Source organism: Sphaeramia orbicularis, chromosome 21 (genome assembly GCF_902148855.1).
Source record: "Sphaeramia orbicularis chromosome 21, fSphaOr1.1, whole genome shotgun sequence".
Taxonomy (NCBI): Eukaryota; Metazoa; Chordata; class Actinopteri; order Kurtiformes; family Apogonidae; genus Sphaeramia; species Sphaeramia orbicularis.
The window spans coordinates 50,656,174-50,676,615 of record NC_043977.1 but is presented as its reverse complement, the minus strand read 5'-3'; the positions used below and the strand labels follow the sequence as shown (position 1 = coordinate 50,676,615).

Sequence of the window (20,442 nt, the reverse complement as noted above, 5' to 3'; positions counted from 1 at the left end):
ATTATTACGTCAATAATAGAGAAAATTGAAGAAAAAGTGACTTTTTCAGTAAAATCTATCATTCACTGAACATAAACCAAGTGTGTCCATCCACTGTTATTGATTCAACTCCATGGGTTTTACTGGTGAATCAAAGTTGTAGAAGATGACGGTGTTTCCATGTTCTCTACGGAGCCTCTGAATGTCCAAATGGGTCGTATCTGATGACCATGAAAAGATGACAAACTGTATTTTACACCAATTATTTACATGTATTAGTGGATCGACAGGGATTAAACAGTAGATGATTTTGGTGGATGGTGGATGTTTGGGTCTTTATGAGTTAAATAGGAGATACTGGAGCGACCAACAAACAAGGTCAGTTTGACTGTCAAAATAAAATAGGTTATGTAGGACTAAAGATTTTTACTTGGGATTTATTTTATGTAATTGATTCCCCAATAAGAACTGATCATTACCAGTTATGTGTACATGCTGATAAAGCTGACATATTTTTTTTTCTAACAGATAATTCAATGTTCTGTCCTCACTAGAACTAAGGCCACCACACCAGCTGAGGTTATGACTTCAAGCTGACAAAAAAAAAAAAAAAAAAAAAAATCTGCTGTCAAAATGCAACAGACTTCCTCTTAAGTTAACCAGCAAGAGTTTAGACATTAACGTGGAACCAGTGCTTCAGCGCCGCTCCTTTAAGAACTTACTGAGCAACTCAGAGATGGAAGGAGTCTATGAAAATATGAGGGCGATCAAATCTGACCAGTGCAGACCCCTGCCTCCTCAGACAGGTGAGGATATTCAGCCTGGAGTCACAGATGTGTTTGACTGACTTGTCTCAATGTTCTTCTTGTAACAGCGAATGCACTGACTGGTCTTTTTTTTCCCACATCAGCTCCTCAGGGCTCAAAGACAGGTTTATATGGAGCTCTGGTCTTTCTGGGGCTGGTCTGTGCTTCCTTATTGAGTGGAGTCATCATCCTTGGTGTCTACTGTGAGTCAAACCACCAAACTAATCAAACTCTGTTATTATGTGTGTGTGGGACAAGGTTATTATCACTAACAAAAACTAACGAAATGACAAGAACTAGAATTGAAAGAACATTTTTGTTATCTGAAATAAAAACTACAATTAAAAGAAAAAACAATAACTAACTGAAACTGTATTGTGTGCTTTCAAAACAAACTAAAACATATAAAAACAAGTGTTCAGAGAAAAAAAAAACCTCCGCCAAGCACCCTGAACGGTGTGCATGTGTGGATCGACTATTTCTTTTTAAATTAAACAGCTTCCAGGTTGTTCCATACAGCAGAAAAAGTTGAAGCTTGGTACCAGTCCTGTGTATGTCAAATTATATTCAATTCCAATTAACATTTGTTGAGTTATAATGAAAAATGTGTGGTAAATGGGATTTTCATTCCACAGTGGATAATTTTGTGCCAGATACAAGATATTGTTATAAGCTACGGGTGGATCAAACTGGAGGCTGATCGGAGTCATTTTTAATTTTTTATGAATTTTCGAAAATTGCTCAATGTTGAGAGATAGGAAAATTGTAGATTTTGTGACCTTGCTGTGACCTTGAACTTTGGCCTACTTGGCCCAAAATTTAATAGGTTGGTCCCAGGGCCTAGGCCTATCTGTGGGGAAGACTTGGTAAAGATGGTTGTAATTGTTTTCCCGTAAAGTTGCTAACAAACAAACAAACAAACACGCAAACAAACAAACACACAAAGCAAAGTGATCACTATACCTCCTGGCGAAGGTAATAATTATGGATAAAATTCCTTTCATCTTTGTCTTTGTCAAAATCAGATTGATACGAAATCAATTTATTTCACTCAAGCAACTTTAGCTAGCGGCACCATACAGTACTTCATGGTCCGTCACTTCTGGTCACTTTTACGTTCAGAGTCGATTTGTCGTCCCCACTGTACCTGGAAACGTGGAGACTAAAGTTGGGAGAAAGCAGCCGAGTCCTGTCTGGGATTCATTTGAATACGACAGCGAGGAAGAAAAAAGATACAAAAAAACTAAAACCAAAACTAAGCATTTAGAAAAAAATGAAAACTAATAAAAACTAGCGAAACTGCTCTAAAAACAAATTAAAACTAACTGAATTAGAGAAAAAAAAAGTCAAAAATAAATAAAACTATAATGAAAAATCCAAAACTATTATAACCTTGGTGTGTGTGTGGGGGGTCACCGATTCAGTTCCCCACACAGGCAGTGAACTGTTCACTGTTTGCTGATGTGCCCTTGAGCAAGGCCCTTGAACCCTGGTAACCTGACATTGCAGCCCACTGCTCCTAGTCCACAGTGTGTGGTGTGTTCCTGCATGTTCAGCTAGACCGGTGGTTCCCAACCATTTTTGGCTCATGACTCCATTCTAACATCACACATTTCTGGCGACCCCAGACATTCAAAACTGAGACATTTTTTTGGCTAAAATTAAAGTGTTTTTGTACCATGTAATAGTTTGCTATGCTATGTTGCAAATAAATGGTAACCCTTTCATGCATGAATTATGACAACCTTAGTCAAGAGGTTTTTTTTTTTTTTTCCTCCTGAGTGTTTCTATTCCCCTTTAGGCGTGAAAAAAATAGAAAAATTTTTATGAACCGAATTTTCGTGGAGTTCCAAAAATGTCCACTCAGCTGGACACCATGTGTTTAATTTCAGAAGCAAAGAAACATGTATTTACTGATATACTGTGTTAAAACTAGGAAACATGTTTAATGCTGCTAATCTGATGTTTTCTCACATTTTAACATACCTGCATGGAGATAATATGCAAAAAAAACCCAAAAAACTTTACAATCTAATAAAAATTACAAATTTTTTTACACTTAAACATGTTAGTGCAGATCAGGTTGATCTGGAAACAGCAAATTTACAGTAATGGTATGAATTACAGTGTATGGGATAATGCATAAGCATCCAATGTGTCGGCTGACATGGAAATAAAACAACAAAATCCATAAGAGAAGATCTTTAAACGGCTGTCCACTGTAGTGACCACTATGCATGAAAGGGTTAATTTTAGACAACATTTAGTCTATATAATGTATATTATTATGGACGGAGGCAGAAAAGCCAGGCAAGGCAAGGCAAGTTTATTTGTATAGCACATTTCAGCAACAAGGCAATTCAAGGTACTTCACACAGGACATTGAAATAAAAGAAACAAAAAGAAAAACATTTTTGTAACATTATAAAAGAAACATGTAAAAGGTAATTAAAAACAGCAAGTAAGAAAATAACACATAAAATAAGGTGTAGATTACTGCACAAAGTGAGAATTTGAGTTTCCTTGGTCAGGATGTGTACAGTCAGTCCAGATTGGATTTACAAGGCTGACAATTAATACTGAACAAACAAGAACTCAAACTATGAATTATGAAAGAGCTGCAGCATCTGAAACTGACCACAATGAACATTTGACAGAGAGTGCTGATAGTGCTTCAGTTTCAGACTCACAGTTTGTCATGTCTTTTATGGATTAGGATTGTCTCTCTCAACTCACCATATATTCTTCATTAATGAAAAAAAAACAAAAACAAAACTTAATTACTAGAAATTTCAGGCAACTCTATTTTAATTCCAGGCGACCCCATGTGGGGTCCTGATCCCAAGGTTGAAAAACACTGAGCTATTGATAGTGGGTTAAATACAGAACGTCTCCGTGTGTGTTACATGTCTGATATAAAATATACTGACAAATACAGATTCTGAATTCTTTATTATTATTAATATTTTTGTTATCAGTCATTGATAAAGTATTTAATGTACTATGGCAGATCATTAAATTAACATATATTTAGTATCAACTGCAATGATGCACTCACTAGGGTCACGGGGGTCGCTGAAGCCTATCCCAGTGTGGTGGATCCCTTGCCACCACCATCTTGTGTTAGTAGTTCTTGTTTCATGAGTTTACAGTTACAGTTCATGATTACATGACACAATTTAGTTTAAGTATTTTATTTAAACATTCTAATGTGGGTGCACACATATGAGTTATGTTTGAATTATTTACCCACATTATTCTTCAGTTGCAGACCAAAGACCAGACAAAGGGGTTCAGCTAGTATTTAAGATGGGGGAAGGAACTAATGTCACAAGGCAGAGGGGGGAAACACTGTTACTTTGTGTTAATTTAGTTGTTTAAATTCTTGGTTTAAATCACATTGGTTTCACACAGTTAGTATTTTGTGTCTAGTTATGATTGTTTTTTTTATGTTATTTTGACTAAGTTAATGGTTTGGTTTAATTTCATAGTGCAATGCCTCCCCCTTGTGTTTGATTTGGGTTAGACCCTTTCTATTTAAGCCCACCTTGGTTCATTGTCTGGTTTGTTCAGTTTTTGTTCTGTTGCAGTTTGGTTTAGTTGACCTCACTTGGGCCCATCTTTGTTCATTTGTTAATTAACATTTTTCTAACTTTGTTAAATTATAATTTTTCCTAATTTTACCACCTTTGTCCTGGTCCTTCTGTTTGGTCCTCTACACCCAGCTACTTTATGGGTGAAGGTGGGGTACACCCTGGATGTCAAGGTTTTAATAGTTTTAGATTTTTCATTATAGTTTAATTTAGTTTTGACTTTTTCTTTCTCTAATTCAGTTAGTTTTAATTCGTTTTTAGAGCAGGTTTGCTTGTTTTTATTAGTTTTCATTTTTTTCCCTAAATGCTTAGTTTTTCGTTTAGTTTTTGTATTAATTTTAGTTTTGTCGTATCTTGTCTCTTCTTCGCTGTCGTATTCAAATAAATCCCATACAGGACTCTGCTGCTTTCTCCCAACTTTAGTCTCCATGTTTCCAGGTACAGTGGGGGCGAGAAGACGACTGTAAACCACAAGTGACGAGAAGTGATGGACCAGGAAGTGTTGTATGGTGCCACTAGCTAAAATTGCTAGAGCGAAATAAATCGCATTCGTATCAATCTCACATTGACAAAGACGAAAACGAAAGGAATTTTATCCATAATCTTTATGTTTAGTTAGTTACATAAGCACACAACAGTTTCAGTTAGTTATAATTTTTTTTCTTTTATAGTTTTTATTTATTTCAGTTAACGAAAATGTTCTTTCAATTCTAGTTTTTGTCATTCCGTTAGTTTTCATTAACGATAATAACCTTGCTGGATATGTCTCCAGTTCATCGCAGGGCTGACATATAGAGACAAAAAATCACTCTCACATTCACACCTATGGGCAATTTAGATTAACCAATTCATTCATTTCATTAATTCATTTCATTTGTTTGTTTATTTCGAGCATTTACAAAATACATGCAAATTCAAAATTCCAAAAAAATCATTCATTTATGCTTGAAAAGGAGTGGGAAGAAGAAAACTTATTTAATCCCACCCCCATTCTCATCATCAAATAACTTAACATAATAACATTTTAAATACTCACCCCTGTCCTTTGACTTTGAGCCAGAACAATGAACAAAATAGAACAAAACAGGCCTAAACCAAATTAGAATGAACTCATTTGACAGTATTTACACTGCATAACCAAAATGTGTGTAAAAAAATAGAAACAAAGTGCATTCCTGGTGGTGTTACCACAGGTAACAGTTAACCGTCAATTTACATGATAATAATTACATACTAACAATGGTAAAAACAAAAACTACAATACCACAAGTGGTAAAGAACAGCAATATTTGCAGACCAATTATGGTAAGAAAAAAAAAAAAAAAAAACTACAATAGCACTAATGGTAAAGGGCAGCACATACCAGTGATGGTAAGAACAACAGCAGATGGTAAAGGACAACCCAGACCAACTAGATGAGGAACAACAAGCACACATTAAAATATAATAGATAATACTGATGTAACATCAGTATTAAGACCCTCCATCTTTATACTGGGACCAGACCATATTTTTGTATAACAGTTTAAATCGGTGGATATTTTGGCATTGCTTGTGTTGGATGTCCAATTAACATGTCAGTGTATGTGTTTGGATGGTGGGAGGGAGGACCCCGAGAGAACATGCAAACTCCACACAGAAAGGTCACATGGTAGAATCAAACCCAGGACCTTCTTGCTGTGAGGCACAAGTTCTATCCACTGCACCACCGCGTTGCCCCTTTTTTAAAAGCAGGTTCAGATAAAGAATGCAAAGATGCAAGAAATGTATATTTTTCTTAAGCTCAGTAAGGAGGTCAGCAAGCAGATTGTGCTCATTTGTTACAGAGCTATCTTAGAGAGCCTCATCAGATATGGCATCACAGCCTGGTATGGTAACTTATCAGTACAGCTAAAGAACAGGCTGGACAATATGCACAAAACAGCAATGAAGATTATATTTATGAGAGAATATCAGTCCATAGATTACCTGTATAAACAGTCGGTCATCAAACAAGCAACAAAAATCTCTTCAGACCCGACTCTTCCATTGTCCTACAAATACGAACTTCTTCCAACAGCAAGAAGATTTCGTGTGCCAAAGTGCAAAACTAACCACCTGTGACAAACAGCTGTTTGTTACTGTTAAGTATGAATACACGCACCTTTTTTCACTTGAGCACTTTAACTTGCACATGTAGTTTTTCATAGCACAGCACTTTAAACAAACATATTTGCACATACAAAAATAATTGCACATGACTGGTTTTAAAAGTAGTTTATTGATTTTATTGTCTTTCCTTTGCAGTTTTTACATCCTGTAGCACTAGTATTTTAACTGATGACTGCATGGCCCTGGAGAAAAAAGGAGATGTAAATTATGTCACACCACAGTAATGTGGTGCAATAGAAATGTGCAATATTTAGGTTTCACTTTGTTTAGTGTCTGTGTGTCAGAGGATTTTAAAGTGTTTAGTGAATGGTGTTTTAGTGTGTTTGTACTTACCCTGTCCTTGTGTCCAGGTCCGCCAGTGAAAAAAATCCCTGCAGGAACGACAGCTCTAAAGAAGGTTCTGGCCTGGACCAAGGCAGGGAAATGTGTAGGGGGACCAGGAGTTGTGTTTTATTGGTTTATGGGTTTTTATTTATCTTTGGTGTTGGGTTTAGACTTTTAGATATATAGCTTGGCTTTTATATAGGTTATGCTAGTGGGTTTTGGTTTATGGAGGTTTTAGATCAGTTTTAACAATTTATGTAAATTTGTAACTCCCCTGTTGAGTTGTAGTGGTTTTATCCAGTGGGCTAAACAGTATAAAAGGCTCCTGTTTCCATCAGCTATTGTTCTGCTGCTGGAGAAGATGCTGCTGCTCTGGCCTCCATATGCACTTGCACTTTTTTTGGCATTTGCACTTTTTAGCTTGCCGGCCGACAGGCCGTAAGCTATTGTCGTCATCGGTGTCTGTCATCCGCTGCAAAAACTTCAATCGTCTTTTTCTCCGAAACTACAGTTCCCATTGACTTCAAACTTGGTATACAGCTTCTTTATGATGATGTCAACAAAAGTTAGTGAAATTATTTGGATCTGGATCTGATTCTGGATTTGGTGTGACTTTGAACAATTTTCCCATTATAAGAGATAGGAAGTGGATTGATCCAATAAATCAGTAAATAGAAATGATATCAAGTTGGAATTTGAATTTTTTTACAGATCTGATTGGAATATGACCAAAACATGGGCTATTTCTGTAATATAATAAATACACAGAACTGGATGATAATAAATGGCATCTGGATACATTTCCCAAAGCTTTTAATTTGGCTGGTGAGCTACAGGGCCATTGGTCCTATTTTTAGCCTTTGCACTTTGTTTGAGATAGGGAGTATTAAAGATATTTTAAAAATTGTGGACCACACCATCTCCTGCCTCTGCCTCATCTCCTTCCTCATTTCACTTGTCTCCAACCACTAAACGGCCAGCCTACATCACACCACCTCAAATTATCATTTGTCCCAATGTCCATTAAGCTGCTGAACAATGTTTAAAACTAGTGTAATAGAGCAACGTGCAACAAACACACAGCACTTTAGCACTTAACACTTTTTACTTTTTCTTTTTCTCTCTGCACTTTAGGCGTCTCCATGTGGTCTGTGTTGTGATTGTCAAATGTAGTCCATGTCTGTTTTATATGACAGACTGTCATTGTTATAATGTGTCCATGTGATGATATGTTTTTATCTTGTCTTGTGAAGCAATGATATGTAGCACTGTGCCCAAGATCAATTTCCCCCAGGGGACAATAAGGTGTATTTTACTTTAGGAAATGGTTAGTAGTTGGTGACTATAGCTGGGGAAGTTCGTTGTAATACGAAAATCCTGGCAGGGCTTGAGACCACATGTTGCTTTATGTTGTTTATTTATTTTTATTTTTTTGTTGGGTTTTTTAGATACTAAGTCAATACATGGCTCCGCTGCAGAACTGTCGTCTGTCAAAGCCGACCTGACTGAACGTCTCCAGACCAGTCATGACCAAATATCCACCCTGACGGAGGAGAGAGACCGGCTCAATGCCAGGCTCATCAGAGTGACACAGGAGCTGGAGAGGCTCCAGAATCTGTCCAGAACAAGTGAGTGGACATAAATACACAAATACTCCACCATAACCTGACATAAAACTACACGCTGACCAAAGTGTTTCTACTTTTATAGAGGTTGTTACTGTAATAAATGCATCCAAAAGGGGATGCAAACTCTGTGGACAGACAAAATGTTTTAGTCCCTCCTGCAGGTGGAGGACCCACAGGAGGGTGGTCCAGCCACACAGTAGTTTTTGTTGGAATTATATTTTTATTTGGAAAGGCAAATGTCCTTCACATACATTAATTACAGCCTCAGTCATTCAAGAACGAAACGGATGGATGCAGAAAGTGTGAGTGATTATATCCATACTACCCTTCTACGATTTCCTTTTACGGACCATTCATTTTCCAGTTGAAGCAACAACCAAGGTTCTAATAGTTTTGGATTTTTCATTAGGCCCGAGCCCAGGCCCACATGAAAGCGAGGACCTATTAAAATCACATGGTTCTGTTATTATTATTCTATGCCACTTTGAACGCAAATTTGACCCCCTGAACGTCAACAAAAAGTCAATTTTATTTGACCAAAAATTCAAGCCCGGTGAAATTTTTTTTTTTATTTGAAGTTGCCAAGAAAAAATATTGCAAAATGACTCAGCAGCACCCCCTCTAAAATCAAAATACATTACGCGGACGGGAGCCCTCCCCAAATTTTTTTCAAGCAGGTTACCCTGCTTTATTTGGGGGTCAGGTTAGGGTGGCTCATTGGCTGAGCACAGACACAAACACATGTACAGTACAATGTATAAACTTCCTATAGCAGGTTGGGGGGGGCGGGGGGGGGTGGTGGTGATCCATACACAATGTCACTTATGTGAAAACAATGCGAAGATGTGCAAAGTGTGAGAGGAGATGCACAAAGCAGCCAGCAGTAAACCAAATAGAAACATATATGAACCAGATAGAAACATATATGAACCAGATAGAAACATATATAACCACATAGAAACATATATAAACCTGTCCCAGCTGTATTTTTTTTATATTACAGTCATCAAATTCTAAATCTGTGCATAGTTATAAAATACAGTTAAGTCTTTGCACCTTTCTCAGTTAAATAAAGGTTTAAGTAAATTAACAAATCAAAGATGTAGTTATTTAACTGAGAAAATGATCTGACTTTACTTTTGCATGTTCTCTGCTCTTAACTTCTCATTTTACTGAGAATCCTAATATTAAAATATTCTGCAGGCTGTATATATTTGCTTTGGTATCTGATCCTACAGGTGGACCATGTCTTGCAGGATGGAAGCTGTTTAGGGACAGTTGTTACCTGTTTTCAAGTGAGACAGGATACTGGGAAACAGCCAGACAGGACTGCAGAAACAGAGGAGCAGATCTGGTGATCATAAACAGTGAAGATGAACAGGTACATGTCACATGACCCTCTGTTCCAGCAGGTACTACACAGTTTGGTTTGGAGTTTAATTTCAGTTCTTTCTATTTATAGTTTAGTTTAGGTTTTATTTAGCTTCAGTGGAAACAAGGAAGGTTTATCTGCAAAAAACAGCCATAAATATCCCATGTACAAAAATACAAAAGCCATGACACTCTCTTATCATTTTAAAATGCCTTTGTTAGTTAAGGCATGTGTTAATGGACCTCACTGAGCCCCAGTGCGTCTCAGCCGGCCGGCCTTCATCAGGGGGACAAGCAAAATTCAAATGTACCATGTGAGACTGTATCCAAGTATTCCACCAACAGGACTTCTCCACCTGTCAAAGGAAGTGTGGGAAGTAAACCTATGTGGATAGTGACTAAAAAACACCACCAGATGGTAGTGTTAAGCCCCATACAACATTTTGTCGTGATGTATGGGGCTTAACACTACCATCTGATGGTGTTTTGAGATCCACATAAAAAAGAAAACATGTACCAAGCTCTCTAAAATGTTGCTTTCAAAGTTATTGGGGACAAATTAATGAAACTATTAATCTTATCAACAAATTGAGGTTGGATTTCAAGCATGATAATATGGAAGAGGATTAGGGCTGCTGGAAAAATAAATAAATAAAATAAAATAAAATAAAATAAAATAAAATAAAATAAAATAAAATAAAATAAAATAAATAAATAAATAAAATTAGTATTATTATTAATATTGAGACTTTTTTCCTCAGAATTCTGATTTGAATCTCGAATTCTGAATTCTTTTTTCTCAGAATAATAATAATAATAATAATAATAATAAATATACTGGACTTATTCTTTTTTTTTTTTTAATCAGTGGCCCTAATCCTTGCCCGTATGATACAGTGTCAAATCAGTCATGTGAAAATAAAATAGCAATAATTTTATTAAAGTTGAATAAGGAATTGGTTAGAAACCTAACATGCACTTCTATAATTGTAGGAGCCCTTTGTCTGTTTAGTTTTTTTTTTGTTCAAAGTTAATTTGCCTTTTTTGTTTACTAATTTAGTATGTTTTGCTAATTGTTTATTTTTTTGTTTGCTTTTTGTTTGTTTAATATTTAGAAAATATATATATTTTTTGATTTTCATTGTTATTGCTTTCATTCTTTAGTATTTAGCACCTTTTTGTTTTGTGTTTTCTTATTGGTTTAGACCGTGGGCACCTGGGTATAAACGGGGAGCACCAAGTTAGACCAGCATGCACCTGGGTGGACCTAGGGTTTTCTTTTACCAGACAACTGGACATACAACCAGATAACCAGTCATTCATAGACAGACAGACAGGATGAGCAGGAGAGACAGCACAAAAGGCCTTAGTTGTTGTTTGCCTGCAAAATCCTGAAAATAAACCACTTGAAATACATCTATGGTATGGACACTATATTTTTGACTGTGTAAACCACAAACCCATGGTGCATCTAGTGGTTATTTGAGTTCTGTTAAAGTCTTAAGTTCAGTCACCTTTAAGTTGATTTAATTTTGATGACAAATAGCTGCTACAATAATTATTAATAATAAGATGTTTACATTAATTCATTTAGAAGAAGAAAAGTGACACATGAAGCCAACCTTAGACTGACAATGACAAACCATCTCTCTGTTGTACACATTTACATGTTTCTTGTATTTACATATTATATATGTGCGCTAAATCTGGTCCCAAACGTCTTAATCCCAGGGTTTGAAACATCTAGGCCGGATGCAAACCGTCTCATGCTCCAAAACATCCAAGGTCCAAACAGACCTGCTCCCTTTAGGGGTTATGACACTGGGCCTACACAAGAACCCGCATCATCAAACACATCAGTGACGCAGGACGTAACCCTGCCCCAGGTGAAATGCCCCAAAAAATAGTCCCCTAAGTGGACAAAACACATGAACTCAAACTCAAATATCTCTCTCCACTAGGGGGCACTACAGTAATAGTAAATAAATCTGCAGGAAGGGATTAAACCAATGGTTCTCAACCTTTTTTGGCTCATGACCCCATTTTAACCCTTTCATGCATGAATTGTGAGAGCCGTAATCAAGATTTTTTTTTCTGAGTGTTTTTATTTCTTGAGGCATTAAAAAAGACAATGCGATAGAAGTTGTTTTTATGAACCCATTTTTCATGGAGTTGCAAAAATGTCCTCTCAGATGGACACCATGCTTTAAATTTTTGAAGCAAAGAAACGTATTTACTGATGAACTGTGTGAAAACTATGAAATGAAAACATTTTTAATGCAGATAATCTGATGTTTTGTCACATTTTAACATACACTTATACTAGTCATTACTTACTTCATGGAGATAATATGAAAAAAAAAGTAAAAAAAAAACAAAAAAAAAAACGTGTTAATTACAGTTTAATTACAATAACTAGCACTTGATTTTCACTCAAACATGTTAGTATAGATCAGGTTTATCAAGAACAGTAAAGTTACAGTAACGGTATGAATTGCAGTGTATGGGATGGTGCATGCACTGCAAAAATCAAAATCTTACCAAGTGTATTTTTCTCATTTCTTGTCAAAATATCTCATCACACTTAAAGCTATACCTACCGATGTGGCATTTCTCACAGCACTTAGTAAAAGTTTGAACATGAACAATCCGCCTCCCTCCAAAGCCCTGCCCCCTCATCCCAAGTCGTCAGAAATGGACGCATGGTCAGAGCCCCGTTCGGCACTATTTGACGCAGGGGGTACCCTTTCTGCGTTGGATTTCGACGCGGAGGGCAGCCTGATAGAACTGCATGTAAATCCCTCAGTGTCATTGAGCTCTGATGCTCCCCTTCTCTTACCTGATGCGCGTGATGGGAGCGGAGGTGGAAGTGGAGGTTCGGTCCACTTCAGCGTGTCCGTAGACCCCTCCCTCAGTAATCAGATCCATCATCCACCTGCCGCGGCCCCTGTTTCATCAGTAGACCCTGAATTTAAGGGTCTGGTCTGTGCAGCGCAGGGTCAGTGTCTTCAGCTGATGAGGTGCCCAGCACGCGCACTGTGAACGCGCGGCCTCTGCGAATTTTCCGTGGACATTTGAGGTTTCATAGTCCATACATTTATCATCTTACATAATCCTACATTGTGTGACACCAAGTACATGTACCTGAATCAGTACTGCGGTCATAAAAGCTGAGCTTCCTGCAGACCTATCTGTTCAGTCCAGTACACAAGACTTCCGGACTTTTATCTCCATCCTTCATTCATCAGACTCCTGTTTGTTCCCCTTAGTTGTTGTTTATGTTCATAAATCCGTTTAATCCCTTCCACATGTGCATTTGAGTTTTATCTATACACATCCTAGACAGTAGACTGTGGTCAGTGACAGGAGGAGCAGCGCGAGTGAAGCGTCAGATTCAGAGGGACACATATTGGATGTGAGATGGCGATAATGGATCGGATGCTGAACAGCCGTAATGTATGATTGACAGGAGGCTCAGCCAGGTTCGACCAATTATTTCATTCGGACCGACTAAAATGATTGGTCAGACTTTTATCAGAACTATATGAGAATTAAACATTTTTGAGTTTCAAAACCTGGTGGATTTCTTTTATATTTTAGTTTGACACATGCTTATCAGGAGCATTTTAAGATGACAAAAGAAAAGTGTAAAAATGCCACATCATACGGTATAGCTTTAAAATAAGACATAATCACCTAAAGAGTAACATTTATTTGTTTAAAGCTATACCTACCGATGTGGCATTTCTCACAGCACTTAGTAAAAGTTTGAACATGAACAACCCGCCTCCCTCCAAAGCCCCGCCCCCTTCCCTCTGCCTGAGCTCTGAGGCTCCTCCTCCTCTCTCCTCCTCTCATCTGATGCGCGATGGAAACGGAGGAGGAAGCAGAGGCGGGGGTCCGGTCCGTTTTGGCGTGTCCGCGGACCCCTCCCCCAGTAATCAGATGCATCATCCACCTGCCGTGGGTCCGCGGCTCCTGTTCCATCAGTAGACCTGGTCTGTGCAGTACTGGGTCAGTGTCTTCACTGCAGTGCCCAGGGGATGGGCGCACGCACTGTGAACAGGCGGCCTCCGTGAATTTTCCGTGGACATTTGAAGTTCCATAGTCCATACAATTATCATCCTACATCATCTTACATGTGTGACACCATGTACATGTACCTGTATGAGTCCCACCGTCATAAAAGCTGAGCTTTATGCAGACCTGTTCAGTCCAGCACAGCTGACTTCTGGACTTTTATCTCCATCCTTCATTCATCAGACTCCTGTTTGTTCCCCTCAGTTGGTGTTTCTGTTCATAAATCCATTTATTCCCTTCCACATGTACATGTCAGTTTTATCCAAACACATCCCAGACAGTAGACTGTGGTCAGTGACAGGAGAAGCAGCGCCAGTGAAGCGTCAGATTCAGAGGGACACATATCGGATGTGAGACGGCGATAATGGATCGGATGCTGGACGGCCGTAATGGATGATTGACAGGAGGCTCAGTCAGGTTCGGCCAATTATTTCATTCGGACCGACTAAAATGATTGGTCAGACTTTATTAGAAATATATGAGAATTAAACATTTTTGAGTTTCAATACCTGGTGGATTTCTTTTACATTTTAGTTTGACACACACTTATTAGGAGCATTTTAAGATGACAAAAGAAAAGTGTAAAAATGCCACATCATACGGTATAGCTTTAATTCAAGCAAAAAAATCTGCCAGTGGAGCAAGTGAAAATTATCTTGGTAAGATTACTTGAAATCAGATTTTGCAGATCTATTGTCTATAAATCAGTTCTTATATCTCACTGAAATATTACTCTTTAGGTGATTCTGTCTGATTTTAAGTGTGATGAGATGTTTGGACAAGAAATAAGAAAAATACACTTGGTGAGATTTAGATTTTTGCAGTGTGAGCGTCCACTATGTTCGCTGATATAGAACTAAAACAACAAAATCCATGAATATGCGAGAGAACAGCGACCCCAGACATTCAAAATGGAGAAATGTTTCTGCTAAAATTAATTTGTTTTTGATCATGTACTATTTTGCTATACTATGTTGCAAATAAACATTAATTTTAGATGACATTTAGGCTATATCTTCCTGAGACCCAGCAATGTATTTTTGTCCTCTGTACTGGACAAGAGTTTCACAGCTTTACTTAACCCTGTCATGGATGAATTATAAGAACCTTAATCAAGATTTTTTTCCTGAGTGTTTTTATTCATCTTTAGGTATGAAGAGAAAACAACAATTTGATTGATTTTTTTATTAACCTATTTTTCATGGAGTTACAAAAATGTCCACTCAGCTGGACACCATGCACTTCACTTTAGAAGCAAAGAAACATGCATTTACTGATACACAGTGGGAAAACTATGAAAGAAAAACACTTTTAATGTTGCTAATCTGACGTTTTCTCACATTTTAACATACCTGCATGGAGATAATACCCCCCCACCCCCCCAAAAAAAAAAAAAAAAAAAAACTTTTTATTAAAAAAAAAAAAAAAAAAAAAGAACAAAACAGAAAACAAAACTGTTAATTACGGTCTAATAACAATTGCCATTTTGTTTTGTTTTTTACACTTAAACATGTTAGTGCGGATCAGGTTTATCTAGAACAGCAAAGTTACAGTAATGATATGAAATTCAGTGTATGGGATGATGCATAAGTGTCCACTGTGTTGGCTGATATGGAACTAAAACAACAAAACCCATGAATATACAAGAGAACACCTTTGAACATCTGTCCACTGTAGTGACCGCTATGCATGAAAGGGAAAAAAAAAAAAAAAAAAGTCCACTGAAAAGGGCATTGTATAAAATAAAATAAAAAATAAATCAAAAATGTATCTGAAAAAACTGTTGCATCATGCTGTTTCCAATCAAGGCAATTATTTAATGTAAAATGATGAAAATATTTACTCACTGGGTCTCAGGAGGATATAATGTATATTATTATGGACGGAGGCAGAAAAGCCAGGTGTAGATTACTGCACAAAGGGAGACTTTTATTTTCCTTGGTCAGGATATGTACAGTCAGTCCAGCTTGGATTTACAAGGCTGACAATTAATACTGAACAAACAAGAACTCAAACTGTGAATTATGAAAGAGCTGCAGCATCTGAAACTGACCACAATGAACATTTGACAGATAAACAGAACCACAGTGCTGCAGTTTCAGACTCAAAGTTTGTAATGTCTTTTATTTATTGGGGTTGTCTCTGTCAACTCACCATATATTTTTATTAGTAAGTTTTTTTGTTATTTTTATCAATTCATTGAAATTTCAGGCGACCCCTTTTAAATTCTAGGTGACCCCACGTGGGGTCCTGACCCCAAAGTTGAAAAACACTAGATTAAACAAAGATGTAACCTGTTTGTTTTCAGTTTATTTGGATTTCTAATTGCACCATTAAAACATACACATGTATTTTTCTGTGGCATCTCTTTAACATAACAGAACTTCATCTCAAGGTTCAAGCAGAACTCTTGGATTGGTTTGAGCGATGTGGATGAGGAGGGAACCTGGAAATGGGTTGATGGATCTCCACTTACTCTGTCGTAAGAAAGAAATGTTTATCCCTTTGGTTTAACTCCATATAATACACAGCATGACTCCACCTGGATCTAACTCGGCAGATAGTTCAGGTGGTTCCATTAGATCACAGGTGTCAAACATGTGGCCCGGGGGCTAAATCTGGCCCGCGAAAGGGTTCAGTCTGGCCCCTTGGATGAATCTGTGAAATGCAAAAATTACACTGAAGATATTAACAATCAAGGATGTTAAAATCATTTTGGGTCTATTCAATCTAAAAATGATCAGACCAGTAAAATACTATCATAATAACCTATAAATAATCAAAACTGTAAATATTTCTCTTTAAGTGTAAAAAAAAAAAAGTAAAATTACACAAATGTTTACATTTACAGACTAGCCTTTTATTTAAAAAAAAAAACAAAAAAAAAACCTGAATAACCTGAAAATTCTTAAGTATGTAGGATTGTAATTATATTCTGCCTGTTATTTAATGTTTGGTGTATTTTTAGATCCACTGTGATCTCTAAGTTGTGATTCACATGCATAAATTATAAACTAAGGCATAAAATTGTTCACATTGCACTTATTTTACTTAAGAATGTTCAGGTTGTTCATGTTTGTTCATGTTAGTTTGAGTGCAATTCCTAGATGTAAACATTTTCATTACAGAATTTTATTTTTTTCACTCGATAGTTATTATTCTATTATTTATATTATTTTACTGGTCCGGCCCACTTTCTATCATATTAGGCTGTATGTGGCCCCTGAACTAAAATGAGTTTGACACCCCTGCATTAGATAATTGGTCATTTGGTCTTTCTGATGTAATGGAGTCGACCTTACACAGTGGTCCGACTCTGCATCATCAATACAAGATCCTGGAAAAAAAGAAAAGACTGCGAATACAGATGTAAAACATTCTGTGACATGTATTGTGCCGTTGCATGAGCCTTGGTCAATGTGTCGGAGTCTTCTGACTTTTTCTGGGTCTGTTTCTGCTGTAGGTTCTGGTCTCGAGGGCAGCCGGACAACGGTGAAGACCCATCATATATGATCAAAGAGGACTGTGCACATATTTATGCAAGTTCAGGCAAATGGAATGATCATTTTTGCACTTACGGTTTCCACTGGATCTGTGAGAAAGTGTCTGACTGTGCACCTGAATCGTAAACACTGGTCTGAGCTTATCATCACCTCATCAACAAAAGTTCCAGGAGTCATACTGTACATGGGGTGTTTCTAAAGGTCAAGGATTCATTTACATAAAGATAGGTCATTGAAAATTTTTCAAGGAAGCTCCCTTGGATCCTCGGTGCTGTTTAAACTCCCACACTGCTCTGAAATCCCACCAAAGAACAGCCGATACATTCTTTAACTAAATTAGGTGCACTTCTTACACTTATTAGGTAAACCCTAGTTTATTTCCAGTATATGGCAGATTTCATGCATCGAAACAATCTATTGTGCTTCAAAATAAATAAATAAATGGAACATTCAGAGGAAGGTAAAATCACAAAAAATAGACATATTATGAAAATAAATAAGAAAATAAAAATCATAATATAGTTAAAAGAATAAAAACATTAACATCTTTCAGCAAAATGACAATTAAGTAGAAGTTTAATCATAAATACCTGAAAATAGAAAATTGTTATTGATATTGTTTCATGTTTGACTTTATGTTTGTATTAGTTTTCTACTAAATTCCACTGTCATTTGTCAATGCAACACAGATTTGGGAGATGGGACTTTTTCTGCTCTTGCCAGATTATTTCATTCAAGAGTGTATTGATCAGATCTGGTCCTTGAATGAAGGAGGCAAAATGATCTGGGATGTTTGTGCCTTACTGTATAGACTGCAACACTGTCATCTGAACATCTGGTGTGGTATATACAGCTTGTAATGTGATATTGAAAATCAAAGCATCTCTTGTGCAACTAAAACTGCCTTTTTTATGATTCTATTCAGTTCAAAAGCATTTGATTAGCGTTATAGCATTTTACATGCTGTGGCGGCTGCTCGTCTTTCAGAGAGGGGAAGCTCATCGTCGGCTTACATAAAAAAAAAAAACAGTCATGTTATTTAAACATAAATTCGGCCCTCCGTTCCTTTTTAAGAAAATGGTTGTATCGTACCAAGTAAACAAGAAAACGTTGAAATTATGTTAAATTGAAACAAGGAAGTAGAATGAGTGTGTTTTATTAACAGTGCAAGAAATGAACAAGTAATTTCGTAGTGGTTTCTCTCTTGATTTCACAGCAGAATGCGCGATGGTATTAAACTGAACTGTGTCAGTGAAAGAGTAGATCTCAAACAAAATAGCTGTCAATCAAACGGGATTCAGCCTTTCGACCGATCCTCCAATCAGCATGTGGAATCCTGGCATCCAGCCCGGCCGAGCTCCGCCCACAGCTCCATTCACCCCCAGAGGCGCCCGGCATCCAGGGGCGGGACAACATTGTGGCATTTATCCTATTACCGTCCAGTTGTGAGGCAATGAAAAAAACTGTTCCACTCAGTTCCACTGAAGTGCATGCACGCTGAGCGTCTACGGTCAAATGCACTGAGCAGAGATCGTATGAGAAAACAGCGCAACAGGAATGTATGAGAAGTGAACAACATCGAGTCTGTTGATTTGTGATAAAGCTGATTCTGAACGAACTCTTCCTTGAGATGAATGTGTTCTAACACATTTGTAGTCAATGAAATGTTAACACAACTGAACATATATACATATGTATATATATATATATATATATATATAACCTGTATATCATATATGACCTGTATATATCCTGTATATTGCCTGTATATATCTTATATGTAACCTGTATGTATACTATATATGATCTGTATATATCTTATATATGATCTGTAAATATCCTATATTAACTGTACAGGGTGGGGAAGCAAAATTTACAATATTTTGAGGCAGGGATTGAAAGACAGTGTATGACCAATTAGTTTATTGAAAGTCATGAGAATTTATTTGCCACAAGAAAATGTACATAATAGAAAATGTTTTTATTCTATGTGTCCTCCTTCTTTCTCAATAACTGCCTTCACACGCTTCCTGAAACTTGCGCAAGTATTCCTCAAATATTCGGGTGACAACTTCTCCCATTCTTCTTTAATAGTATCTTCCAGACTTTCTCCTAATAGTTTTGCTCATAGTCATTCTCTTCTTTACATTATAAACAGTCTTTACGGACACTCCAACTATTTTTGAAATCTCCTTTGGTGTGACGAGTGCATTCAGCAAATCACACACTTTTTGACGTTTGCTTTCCTGATTACTCATATGGGCAAAAGTTTCTGAAAAGGTATGGATAATAGTGTTAGGTATGATTATGACATCAATATATGTTTGGTTTCAAAACAACTGACGTAGTGCCTGCTGAGAAAAAACAACTAAATGTTCATTGTAAATTTTGCTTCCCCACCCTGTGTGTGTATATATATATATATATATATATATATATATATATATATATATATATATATATACATATATATATATATATATATACATATATGTGTATATACATATATGTGTATATATATATATATATATATATATATATATATATATATATATATATATACATATATGTGTATATATATGTATATATGTGTATATATATGTATATATATAAAATTAGTATTATTATTAATATTATGACTTTTTTCCTCAGAATTCTGATTTTAATCTCGAATTCTGAATTATTTTTTCTCAGAATAATAATAATAATAATAATATAAATAATAATAATAAATATAGTGGACTTTTTTTTTTTTTTCCGTGGCCCTAATCTTTGCCCGTATGATACAGTGTCAAATCAGTCATGTGAAAATAAAATATCAATAATTTTATTAAAGTTGAATAAGGAATTGGTTAGAAACCTAACATGCACTTCTATAATTGTAGGAGCCCTTTGTCTGTTTAGTTTTTTTGTTCAAAGTTAATTTGCCTTTTTTGTTTACTAATTTAGTATGTTTTGCTAATTGTTTATTTTTTGTTTGCTTTTTGTTTGTTTAATATTTAGAATA

General features: G+C 36.4%; 1 protein-coding gene across 1 annotated transcript; it reads left to right on the top strand.

Annotated features, from left to right (window-relative positions):
• The first annotated feature begins 654 nt into the window (after window positions 1-654).
• Window positions 655-18,485, top strand: LOC115412651 (CD209 antigen-like protein C). Its single transcript, XM_030125267.1, has 6 exons — window positions 655-785; window positions 890-988; window positions 8,302-8,481; window positions 9,720-9,862; window positions 16,314-16,414; window positions 17,396-18,485. The coding sequence occupies exons 1-6, from the start codon at window positions 716-718 to the stop codon at window positions 17,559-17,561; spliced, it is 759 nt and encodes a 252-aa protein (XP_029981127.1). The 5' UTR covers window positions 655-715; the 3' UTR covers window positions 17,562-18,485.
• Window positions 18,486-20,442: the final 1,957 nt, after the last annotated feature.

What these genes read in the sequence shown, in the direction of transcription:
- LOC115412651 (XM_030125267.1), top strand. Translation starts at nt 716, where the DNA reads ATGGAAGGAGTCTATGAAAATATGAGGGCGATCAAATCTGACCAGTGC. An exon ending in ACCCCTGCCTCCTCAGACAG is followed by an intron (nt 786 to 889) that starts GTGAGGATATTC and finishes TTCCCACATCAG; the next exon opens with CTCCTCAGGGCTCAAAGACA. An exon ending in GGATCTCCACTTACTCTGTC is followed by an intron (nt 16,415 to 17,395) that starts GTAAGAAAGAAA and finishes TTTCTGCTGTAG; the next exon opens with GTTCTGGTCTCGAGGGCAGC.